The 13,329-nt window shown below is 37.7% G+C and overlaps 1 protein-coding gene across 1 annotated transcript; it reads right to left on the reverse strand.

Moving 5' to 3' along the window:
• Positions 1-11,883: 11,883 nt before the first annotated feature.
• On the reverse strand, positions 11,884-13,155 carry LOC113308483 (uncharacterized protein At5g39865-like). The gene has a single exon (XM_026556949.1). It carries the CDS (start codon positions 12,806-12,808, stop codon positions 12,053-12,055), a length of 756 nt encoding a protein of 251 aa, XP_026412734.1. The 5' UTR covers positions 12,809-13,155; the 3' UTR covers positions 11,884-12,052.
• Between the last annotated feature and the right edge of the window lie 174 nt (positions 13,156-13,329).

Genomic DNA, 13,329 nt, shown 5'->3' on the forward strand with positions numbered 1-13,329 from the left:
TAAATGCCACAGCTATCCATCACTTCATATTCTGCATTTATCACACGTATCCTTTCTCCCATCTGTTTCTTGACACGTCTTCTGTAACCGCTGCTTTTCAACCGCTCACGTCTTTTCGCATTAATTGTGTTTATCTTCTCGAAAATCTCCTCTATATATACTCTCCCTTTTCTTCTTTTTTACTCTCTTTTTCATCTTCTCTGCAACTTCATCATTTTCTCCGTAAATTCCTCTGTTGTAATTTTTCTTCTATCTTCCTTCTTCAATTTTCTTAATTCTTCGTCCATTCCCATACTCTATATTCAGATATGCCTCCAAGTGGTCAAAAACATGAGAAAACCTTAAAGGAAGTTCAAAAAGATCTTTCCGAGAAAGGTTTCACACTTTCTACCATTCCTGGTGAAAGTGTCAAATCAATTCTTTCTATCAAACTTTTCTCTGATCAACATTGTGATGATCAATCAATCATAGTTTCGCTGGGTCAAATTCTCGCAGGTCTCCCCATTCCTCTTTATGACCCAGATATTCCTCCGTTCTATGAAATTCTCACTCATTCGGGATTTTCGCGAGCTATCTTCCAATTGAGTGGGGATTGCATCCGTCTGATGCTGGAGTTTGCTAACCGTGGTGCTGGTAAAGGATCTCTTTATTCCAAAGAGCTTAGGGATCCTAAATTCGTAGATCTAGAGATAGTCGCTGAGAAGTATACAGTAGTGAATTTCTTCGAAAATTATGAATTAATATCCATGAAGAAAGAGAATACTCGCTGGGGTATTCGCTTGAAAATGAAAGATAATATTGATGAAGATAAAATACTCATGCAAGACGTTGATTGGCACTCTGGTAAGAACACAACCCCTCGCCAATCCAAAGATGATAAATGGTGCGTTTTTCCCTTGATGCTGAAAGGACCTTACATTGCTGGGTCAAATGTTCATCCTGAGAATCTCTCTACTTCTCAACCTTGGGTATTCTCTTGGTACGAGAAGAAGAAAGAGGTATGTTTCTTCCAGTTTCGCCCACTTTACATTTCTTTATTTATCTTTATTCTTTTGTTCGTTGATTCTTGCGACATTCTACAGATCCAGAAACTGAAAGATAGCTACTGCAGGACTAGGAAGGCTAATACCTTGTTAGCACTTCGCTCATACACAGATGAGGTAAGGAATATTCTCTTATGATTTTAAACAATATATTGTTTCCTCTATTTCTTATTTCTGTGTGTGAAGGTTATCGCTGAAATAGAAGAGCCTGCCAATGTTGCGAAGATTGGTGATAAAGGCAAAGGTGCTCTTCGCAGGGAAAAACCAACTGCTCCTCCTTCAAAGAATAGAAAAGTTCGTTCTTCCTCTCCTCATGAAAATTCCGAGAGTGATGAGGATGATGAGGATAATGATGACCCTGCTGCAAATGAAGATTCTCCATCTGAATCTTCTATGGCTAAGCTCTCTGGCATCTTTTCTGATTCTTGGCAAGGAATGGGAGATAGTCAACTCGCTAATACCTGCAAAGCTCTCGCCACTATTTGCGATGTTTCTTTATTGTATGGTGATAGCTCTCTTCGCGGAGTTTCTAGATCGGTGACTCCCAACTTCCCGCATTCTCTTAATAGTCTGGTATGCTTTCGTCTTTTTACATCTTCATTATTATAACTCAAAATCTCTTTCTATTTTAATACTTTTTACATTTTCTCGCAGGCTGGAAAAGCTTCTTTCGTTGTTGCCTCATATTTGGAGAGGAGACGCGAGATTCTTGAAAAGAAGAATCTTCAATTTCGTACGAAGAATGAAGAACTGAAAACTGAAGTTAAGGGTCTTCGTGAGAAGAACGAACAATTAGAAGCTGAAGTTAAAGGTCTTCGCGAGAAGAACAAACACTGGAAACCGACACTTCTTCGCAAAGGAACAAAATTTCTACTCTTCAAAAAGCTAATGATCAGCTCTATGGTAAGCAATTTTTCTCCTTTCCTTTCATTCATTCATCCTATTGTCTTATCTTATTTGATTAATCCTTTTTGCAGAAATTTATGGTCTTTCTGATGAAGCCACTCTTCTTCGTTCATTTCCCGATGCCCTAGATAATGACACTCTTCTTGAACATCTTAATAAATCTTTGAATAGTTTCTCTAATGATAAAATTTCATCTCTGTCTTTGAATGAACTTAAATCCAAATTTCGCCTTTTAGAGATTGATCATAGATCTAGTTTAGGTTTAGCCAACCAATCTAAACGTTTTTATCTCAATTTTAAAGAGAAGATCAATAAATTAAGAACCAAGATTAGCAAACTTATAGATGATAAAGATCGTATCTCTGATCAAGGTGTTAAGGCTTTGGCGAAATTCCAAGAGACCCTTCTTGAGGTTCAACTTGAACGAGATGAAGCCAATCGTCAAAATGTTGTGCTTAGAAAACCAAGTTCGTTCTCGTTTTCTCATAAATAATGATGATGAGTTCGCTTGGGCTGCGAAAATCTTAGATGATGCCAGAAAATATTTAGGCGTAAATATTAGTATCCAAGCTGAGCATACATCCTTGATTAGAGATATGATTTCTGACAGAGAAGGTCACCAACTGTTCTTTTTTACTAGTCTTTTGTCTCTTTTGAGTTTTCACTAAATTATTAATTGATTGTCTTTTGTTCGCAGGTTCTGAGAGTAGATATCGCCACAGAATTGAAGAACTTGAAGCTGAGAAAGGGGAACTCGCAAAGAGTCTTTCTTCTCGCAACGATAAATATTCTAGATTGAAGAATCAATTCAAGATCATTGTTGCGAACTTTAAGAATGATGCTTTGCATTTTCGTAATCAAACTATTCAAATGGTTTGCAATGACCATAGTATTCCTCACTCTGATTATCCTTGTCTCTCAGAGGAGATCCCAAAGAACACCCCTAGTCTGATCATCTCTGATAGTGAAGCTGATGATGAAGAATCTGATGGTGATGAAGATTCTGATGGAGGTAAAGGTTCTGTTGAGGATGAAGAAGAGAGAAAATCTGATGAAGATGATAAAGAATCAACTAAGAAGTAGTCTTTGTTTCTTTCTTTGATATTCTATAACACTTGTACATTTATTCCTTGTTTTCGTATACTTGTGAATTCTCTTGGTTCCCCATATTCCTTAATATATAAGTTTCTTTTATTTTGACCTGCATTCATTAAAACAATTCTTCCTTGCAATATAGTTAATCAATATGATCATCAGTTTTTAACTTTCTGCGTAAATTTATCATGTGGAGACAAATAACATTTTTTGATTTCATTCATTCCCATACTTGTCTCTGTTATTTGTATTCAAATGAGAGATTTTGCAGATTTCTCTTATTTTGTGCCTCAGCTTCGCAGTTGTTTTTGTATAATTTCGCAATCATATGCGAAGTGAATTTTGATTCTTTTCAAAATTTCATTCTTGTGTGGTCTTATTTTACCTTCCTAGTTAAAGGTCTTATTATGCCACCTTTTGTCATTTCGACAAAATCGCAAGACGTCCTTGCATTTTCATGCAAAAACCCATTGATCTTGACTTAACTTTTTCTTTTGTATTATTGCCTCTTCAGGATTGTTGCGACAATATGACAGGCCTAAATATTCTTGCGAAAATAAAGTCCCATGACATTGTCGTCTTGCGACGAAATCGCAGGACATCTTCGCACTTTCATGCGAAAACCCATTGATCTCGTCTTATCTTTCTCTTTAGTATTATTGCCTATTCAGGATTGTCGCACAAATATGACAAGCCTTAATACCTTTGCGAGTAAAAAGCCTCATGACATTTGCGTCTTAAGACACTTATCAGCTCCGTAATGGAGGGTGCCGCCCTTATCTCCCCCCTGGTTTCCCCTTCAAGGAGGCGTACCTCTACCATACAAGGTTGGCTCCTCCCATCCGGTCTTAACAACAACCAGTTGTTTTCGCAGCATCTTATCCCTTTTACCTATAGGGTTTATGGTTACGAGACTGCACCCTAAGTGGGGTTTTCTTCGGGTCCAGTGCAGTATAAGCCAAGACTTGTCAAGAATGGAAAGGTACGCTCCAGACGCCCCTGGCACTCTTGACTCAACCGTGTACCTCGGCGCCTTGGTCAGATTTTGCACTCCTTGGGAGAGTCCTTATTACCTTAGTCTCCCAACCTAAGTCATATGCTTAAGCTGAGAATCCAAGGTGCCTCTCCCGGATGGGCTTTATTGACCCCAAATCTCCATGACTCAGGTTCCGGTGGCGGTGTAGCCTTTCCCTGAGCCATGCAACAGGTACCTCCTTATATGACGTACTTTAGGTCTTACATTTACCTCTTGCGAAATTTTATTCACGAACTAGGGTGTACGCCATAAAGGTTCGCCCCTTTCTCTTTTGTCATTGTTATCTGATTGTCTTTTGTAGAATTTATTATCTCTGCGAAGTTCTCGTATATCATCATATTGTATTTGCATTTCGCATTATCAATTTTGTCATTCAATAAAATGTATTTTTGAGAATTTTATTTGTTGCGAGAGTGTCGCAACAAATCAATCATTCATACACTTCTTATTTTTATTACTTTCGCCATTCCTTGCCTCTTTGTTATTCTCTGCTATTGCTTCATTGATAGTAAATTGTTCACAATTTCTTACTATGAACTAGCATCAGCCTCGCAACATTTCTTCTTCTTTTTGTTCGATGGCATCCACCATCAACATCTCACTTCTTTGTGTCTCTCTGATTTTGTGTCGCCAACTTTCCTTCTTGGTTGCTCCTCCTTCGCAGGATTCTACCTCGGTTTCGTAACATTTCTTTCCTTCAACCCAATCTCCCTTTATGATTCCTACACCGCTGGGGTGAGGGAACTTGATGCACTGGTGGAAAGTTGAAGCTACACCTAGTTACCCATGTAGCCAAGGCCGTCCAATCAATGTATTGTAGGGTGATTCTATGTCAACGACACAGAACAGGATTTCAGAAGATATCCCCTTCAATGGGATTCGCATAGTAACTTCCCCTTTAGGCTTGTTGGCAGTACCATTAAAACCATATATCTTATTTGTTGATGGTATAAGTTCATCATCTCTCTCTCCCATGGTTTTATAAGTATGATAGAATAAGATATTCACAGAGCTTCCAATATCGATCAGAATTCTATTAATTGTCCATGAGTCTTCAGCTTCATCATCTTCATCTTCTTTAGGTTTTGGATTAATTTCTAATTTTACCACTAATGGATTGTCATGTACGTTTCCACCTTCAGGGACTTCTTCTGCGGTAAAATAAATAGTTTGTTTCTGTCATTCCTCTAGCGGCGAAATTTTCGCAATATTCATAATTTCTCTTTCATCATTGTCTCTTGCGAACACTCTACTCAAAACATCGTCATGAAAATCTTCATTTGTCTTGTATGAATGTACGATAGAGTGACAGAATAAATTCTTTGCTTTTGCACCAACTTCTACGAAGAATGTTTCCTTTTCTTTTACCGTGTTTACTCTGTGATGCTCTAGTGGTGGTGGCGGCAATGGTTGAGATTGTGGTTTCCCTACCAGAAAGTGGTTTAGTTTTCCTTGATCTATCATTCTCAGAATAATTCTCTTTATATTTCTGCAATCATTTGTAGTATGTCCATGGAAATGATGATAAAAACAGAACTCATGACTTCTGTTGCTTGGAGGTGGTTCATCTCCCATGTTCCATTGTGTTGGTATATTCTCCATCAAAATTATAGCTTCCCATATTTTCTCCACGCTTGCATTTAGAGGTGGCATCTTGATCTCCTCCCACACTATCTTGTGGCTTCCCTGTCCTCTATGATAGTTTTGCCTCTGACCTCCATAAGTTTCTTGCGGCTGATCAAGTCTTTGAATCTTGTTATTTCCACCACGATTGTAGAAATTTCTTTCTATTTCATACTCCTCTTGATCTCGGCTTCCCATAGCCACCAGTTTCTGTTGATTGTTTCCTGTCACCTTTTCTTGTTGTCTTTGCGAAGTGCTCGCCACTGTGTTTATTAGTTTGGGTAATAAGTTTGCATTCGCTGCTTGTGAACTGGTATTCGCAACTGGGTATGATTCCATCTCATTTTGCCTTTCCTCTAGAGCAATATACTCTTCCTGAAGTTCTCGCAGTTCGGTCATTGTGATTGTGTTCTTGACTCTGAAAATTTGGACATACAATAGATTGGTTTCGAACATAGCATTGATAAATGACAAGATAAGATATCTCTCATGCACGCGGCCAACCATCTCACTACACATAGTCCTCCACCTTTTGGTTAGATGCTTCAAACTTTCGTCAATCCTTTGTTTTAATCCAAACACATCTTCAATACCAGGTCGCCAAGAATTGTTACTTATATATGCCCCCAAGAATGTGGTCTGCAAATGATTGAAAGATGTTATTGTACTTTTTGGTAGACCTTCGAACCATTTTAACGCCTCTCCTGTTAGACTGGATGCAAAATACTTGCACAATACGGCATCATGATTTTCCCACTGTAACATGCATCTCACATAGGCTTTGATGTGTTGAATTGCACAAGTTGTTCCATCAAAAATGTTGGTTAACGCGGGAAAATTGTATTTCAGGGGTATTCCTCCTAGTTGTACTTCTCTTGTAAATGGAGTTTTCGCAGCTTCTTCTAATTGGCTTCTGCCTGTTTCCCCTCTATTATTTAGCATTCCTCTCATTTCTTCCAATTCTTTTAAGATTTGTTCATTTACGCCTGAATTTTGATCCATTGGTCTTTTTAATTTCGCCTCCCTTCTTCTGCGCTCATGTCTTTCTTCTCTCGCGAAATTTTGCATTTCTTCTTCATCATCCTCATCTCGTCTTCTCCTGTGATTCTCTTCCTCATCTCTATCTTGAATTCGCATATGATGATGTCTCTCATTTTCCCCTCCATGATTTTGTTCATTTCTTATCAATTCCATTCGTTGTCTTTCATCCCTCCTCTGTGCTCTATCATACTCTTCATTGAGATTAAGGTTATTCCGGTTTTGTGGACGCCTTCTTTCTCGATTGTCGTGATTGTTCTGGAGAATTTCCTCCTGAAGCTCTTGTTCTTCCATTTCCGCTCTCAATCTTTCACATTCGCAAGTTAAACGTGCTTGTTCAACATAGTATCTTTCAATTTCTTCTTCAATCGTTTGTTGATTTCGTTGAGTTTCTCTCTCATGTAAAATTCTCCTTCCTTCCTCTCGATTCTCTTCGCCATCTTGATTATTTCTTCCCTGACGTTGTCCATTCTCCTGATTTCTATCATTTCCTATCATCAAAAGTTTCATTTTGTGGAACGTAACGATCATCAGTCTTTTCTCTACCTTCGCGGTGTTCTTCATTCGGATTTCGTATTTCTTCTCGAATATTGTTTCCAGCATTAACTGTGGGTGAGTTTCGCCTCATCTCTCTTCTAGTCGATCTTGAATACGATCTTGTAGTACTTCTTGATCTTCTACTTTGTAGTCTCATATTTTCCATCCTCAATTCGTGATTTTGCCTTGTTAGATTTGCACGTTCTTCTGCCTCAGCTCTTCTTTCTTCATGCATTCTTCGTCTCAACATCTCTACTGCTCCAATTTCCTCATCTTCACGAATTATTCCTTCAACTATTTCTTGTCCTCCCTATGTTTGTCTATTATTTCTCGTTTTTCGTTCTTCTTCTTCATCTGCTGAATTTGATCGCCAAGTATGTATGCTCACTCTATCATAATCCATAGTTCTATTTTGTACTGGTGTTTGTTGAACTGGTTGTTGAATTTGATTTTCTCCATCATTTCTTATTCTAGTATATTCTCCTGTTTCACTTCTCTCCCTTCCAGCAAGTCTTTTACTTCTTCTTCTAGCGGTTGTCGGTTGTTCGGATATATTCCTCCTTCTAGCCATTTCTTCAATACTAATGAATTGTAAGAGATTCCGTAAAATTCTTCACCAGTTATTCTAATTTCCCACAAATCAGAATATTAATCTTCAACCTTTTCTAAGGTGATTTTCAATCTTCGTCCCTGTTTCTAACGCCATTATGTAGTTGCAGGAAATCCTACACTACACCCCTCACAAGATTTCATTAACATTCAACTCATTTTTGGATTAACAATCTTAATTTTATTGATGAATCTTTGAACAATCTTACAAGAAAAGATAAAGGGATTAAGAACAACCACACTTGATTTTCTCTCTCTTAATTGTTTTTTATTCCTCTCTCTAAAAAGATCTCCCTCTTTCCTTTACAACTGAACGGTTATTTATAGGGAATTACATAGTGGATGACAGCTAATCTGTCCTTTATTTTCGGATATGACTTGCGACATTCTCGCAACCTTATAAATATCAATCTCGCAAACTTCCTTATTTTCGCAGGACCGTCACACTTTTCTCATGATTTGGCTGATGTCGTTTCTGAAGTTGTTCTGCGACACTGTCGTGTTGTGTTGTTAATAATTTCGCTGAAGCATTATTGCTGCGAGATTCTGATCCTACAGTCCTCATGGAAAAGAGATATAATCCTATGTTAAGATTTTATATTAAATGGTTAACCAAGCATTGCCAAGCCCATAAAACAAAATGGAACCGAAGAACGAAGAACAAAAGCCTCGGAATTCAGTCATGTGGTGGGGGGACAGTACACACAGTGAAAGAGCGCTGAACTCTATTTTGTGAGGTTTCCCTAACTTCTAACATTCTATTATCCTCTTCTTTTCAACTGGATTTTAATGTCTTTGTATGTTCTTGACTTTTGATTCCCCATTTGGTCTTAGCATACATACATCTGATCAAAACAGGTTTCACGTAATGTAAGAACCTTTTTTTAGGGACCATGATTTTTCTGGGACCATGGTCTTATCAGGCCAACCTCCCTATATTTATAAGGGGTGTCCTAAAGTTAGGTAAATACACATTTATCCTTTACTTTATTTTAAATTAAAACTAACTTAATAACTATATAAATCTAATCATATACATCTAATCTAAATAAATTTATTAACCAGAATCAAAATCAAAACACATGAGGGGGATTGAAATTTTTTAGTTTTGAAAAAAAAATTATTCTCTTCTTCTCTCTTTTTCCTTGACGTTCCTCGTTCGATTGAAAAACTCATCAATCTTTTTAATACGTTTTTTGATTGGGAAAATTGAGTAGAAATCATCAAAATATGGTTTAAACGGAAGTTAAAGTGGCATGTTCGGTTAGGAATAGTTTTAAAAAAACTAGTTTTGTAACCGAACATTCTGAAACCAAGAACATGAAGAACACTTCGGTTATCACGAATTTAATTTTTCGCAACCGAACTCCGAGTTCAGTTGGTTCGCAAAAAATAGTTTTAACCGAACTCCTCATTGAAAACCAATATATTGTGTTCGGTTGGTCCCCAAAAAATACTAAGACTAGTTAGTAACTGAACTCTACCCATAATACAAAAAAAAAAAAAAAAATCCAATGTAACCGAACTGTGCTATTTTGCCTACTATGTTGAGTTTCAATTTAACCGAACTTGTCCCACTATGTTCTGTTTGTTCGCAAAAAATCTTGACAAACCGAACTCTTCACTAATTGCATACAAGTGGAGTTCGGTTAGATATGTTGTTGGGTTAAAGTTTGCGAACCAACCGAACATTACTCTGTAAATCCTATAAACAAAGTTCGGTAACATGTCTGTTTACCGAACGACTAAAAACCTCCATTAAAGAGCGAGTTCGGTAACCTGCGTGTTTGGGAAAAGTAACCGAACTACACTTTCAGATGAGTTCGGTAACCTGTTCTTCACATAAGGTAACAGAACAAGCCCAAATCTACTCCAAAAAGTTACAGTTTTTTGAAAATTTGGAGCAATTCAACCAATATTATCTAAGTTTAAAGCATACCTGGGTACCCAAATACCCTTCCTCCGGTTGTGATTGGTAAAATCCATCGTTTTTCATGTTTTCCTTCTTCATCTTCTCTAACTTTACTCTCTCAATAATTCTACTTCTTTAAAAAAAAACCATCTGATTTTTTAATCTCACTAATTATCTTTAACTTAATCATCTCACTAATCATTACCCAAAATTAATCAGGAGGGTAATTTAGGTATTAATATAAATATCTAGATAAGGGGTGACCTAAATTTGCTTCTAATGTCTTATCTAGAATAAAACCATGGTCCCAAAAAAAAACATGGTCCCAAAAAACCGTTCTAATGTAAACAGGTGCACATCAATAGACCTATCTGTCTTGTTCCACTTGACTCATCATGGCAGAGCACACACTAACTGACCTATCTGTCCTCTTCTACTTGACGCATGGCAGAGAAATGACTGATTTTACCAGACATTTTACTACTCCTCCGTCTCTAAAGTAACACACAAACCTGCCTATCTTCTAGAGATCGGAGGGAGTACGTTTTAGGCTGTCGGAATCTACTTTTACCCGAACGTTTAAAACTGCTTCATGTAAAGTCGGTACAGTTGGTAAACTTTGGCGGTTGATAACGCGTCTAATTTAAGCTTATTCTTGTTGCGCCAGCGTTCAGTGTATTTTACTTGTTTGCAAGTTGCACACATGAAATGGCCTTGAGATGCTCACATGAAACGACCTAATGAACAGCTAAAACAACCTGATTTGTTCAAAACAACAAAACTAAGTTGAGAAATCACACCTGCAGAAGCATGTGGTCTGTAATTGGGAGCACAACGAGCAAACCAAAAAGTACCTTTTTAAGGAATCCGAAATCCTATTTTAGACAACCCCCATGTGATATCCAACTAACTTACTTGTAGCAATATTGGTTGGTAATCATCCCTTCCCTTTCCTTCCATAACTCATCCCCATCCGGACTGACTTTATTACATTATAATGAGTACTGGTAGAATTAATCTCCTTAATTACCCTACCTAATCAGACCTCCCTTTCATGGTTTAAATTATGACATATCAGTAAGTACACTACTAATTCACTTTTGGACTTTAAGAAAATCATCCCATCTTCAAAATGTTGTTGCTAAACATGGCTAATCCTATGCATCTTAAAGTCTCAGCCCCCATCTTTCACAGCAATACAAATATGCAGTAGTTGGGAATTAAACCAGCCATGAGCCAACCAACCATCCGAATATCCGATTCCTAAACCAGACGCAATGCCGTCCAACTTGGGATACTTGGTCAAGGTCGTCGCCCCACCACCGTCAACAAGTCCTAGCCCACATTATAAAAAACAATCAACCCCTCAGGCTATCGGATCGATGACTTTATCTGTAATCCACTCCATATGTGCTGGACCCACAGACAGACAGGCAACACACTACTAACACCAACGTTATATACTGACAAAACAAAACTTAACAAACAAAACCCCACGAGCTTTTTCTAGAGTCTCATCCCATTCACATAACAACTCTTCACGTGCCCACACCTTTTTTTTCCTCATAATTTTGTCTTCCAAACTAACAAGCAACATTTCAGGTGTGGGGCATCCTCCACATCCCACGTTTTTGAGAGTCACAAGTCAACAAAACATAAACCACGGTCACACCCATCTGAATGATCTCAGGCTACCTGAATGTTTGTCAGGTTAAGTGGCGCCTGAAATTGCCAAGCATGTGAACTCTAGGGCCTCTAAGAATTCAGCATTCACGGTTATTTCTAGAAACAATGTCAGGCAAATTAAGGAGGAGCCAGAGAGCAATTTTCTGATAATAGCCAACAAAATGTCCGTATATAAGAACGGGACCTCTTATTAACTAACTACACAAAATCTATTAGAAAATGGAAAGAATCACATCAGGCATGTTAACACAATTATTCAAGAACTTAATCACAAAACCATGCATGTGAGAAAATATATCAAGATCTAATAACTATACACATAATTGATTGATAATTTCCTATTTCAATTAATCAAAATTACTCTATATAAAAAAGAAAATGTCAAGTTTCTTCTTCTCTACCAGACAATCCACATTCACATTCATAAACAAGGAAGAAATAGAACTGGATACATATTATGGAAATCCTAAAAAAAAATTAAAAGATCAAATTAAACTCCCTCTCATCTCATACATAAATGTTAGAATTAAATGGAAAAAAGAGGAAAGATAAATGACAATATTACCCCTAGTCTGTGGGTGTTTTTGATTCAGTGTATCCGAGAGATACCGAAGAACAGAAAGAGCATTTGATGAGACCATTCTCATTGCAAGATGAACAGCTGCGAAACCCACCACCTCCTTTGTTCTCTGTATAACATTTATGACTACCATCACATTGATTACAAAGAAGAAATCTATAACCACCGCAACACTCACAAACCCCAGATTCAAGAACTGGATATCCTTCAATAATCTTCTTCAATTCACCATTTTCATGTAGTTGTTTAATCTCTTCAGCTCCACCGATATATCTCCCACCGATGAAAACCCTAGGCAATGTTAATTTCTTACCAAAAATACCCTTTAATTCTTCTAAAAATGTACCATCCATTGATAGATCTCTTTCATCGATTGATACTCTAAGACCTTTAAAAATCGATCTAACGCTCCTACAATCTTCAAATGTTTTTCTAACTACACGAAGACTTGTGAAATAGATTACAATCTTTTGTTCCGAATCTGGTAAACAGATGATATCCTGATGTTGTGACGGTGTTGACCATGACCGTAAGATTGATGTTACTTTACGAACTCTATGAAATACAGATGCTGATTTGGTTTTTAATTGATGAGGATTTTGTTGTTGGTGTTGTGGTTGATCTGTTTCTGTATTTTTACATAGATTTTCAATGTCTTTGAACGATGAACATGAGAAATTTCTTCTTGATGCTGAATGTTGTACCCTTCCTCCACCCGGTGATTTCCCCCACGATTGCCACATGAGGGAAAACCCCTAATTAAACACACACAAAAACGAAAGGGGGAAAAAACGAAAGGAGAAATGGGTTTTTTCTCTTCTGGGTTTGGTTATGGGAAAGAGACTGTAAAAGGGAAAGGTGAAGGGTGTTTATGGGTTCATCAGCTTTAACCTTTGGTGGTAGTGGGGCTGCAGAGAGACAGAAGAAAATGAGAGAAGAGAGAGAGTAACACTTTGCGGGGGAAAACGAAGAGAAATGGAGACAGAGATTGAGGAGCGGGGGAGGGTTATAAAACAAAGGAATAGAGAGAGACAATGGAGAGAAAAATGAGAGAGAGAGACAGAGAGTTGTTTATATAAAGGCCGGAAGAAGAAAGAAAGAAAGAAAGAAAGAAAGACTAGCAGAGATGAGAAAGAGAGAGAGATATGAGATGGCTCATATTTCCGCCTTGGTTAGACTAGGGGGTCCGATGTTGGATCAGATTTACGGACTGGTTTCGAAACTGGTCCGTTGGTTGTGACCCTTGTTTGTGTGGGGTGGGGTG

The sequence above is a fragment of the Papaver somniferum genome, chromosome 9, assembly GCF_003573695.1.
Source record: "Papaver somniferum cultivar HN1 chromosome 9, ASM357369v1, whole genome shotgun sequence".
NCBI lineage: Eukaryota > Viridiplantae > Streptophyta > Magnoliopsida > Ranunculales > Papaveraceae > Papaver > Papaver somniferum.

Excerpts from the sequence above, each read along its gene's own strand:
- LOC113308483 (XM_026556949.1), bottom strand. The coding sequence starts at position 12,808 with ATGTGGCAATCGTGGGGGAAATCACCGGGTGGAGGAAGGGTACAACAT.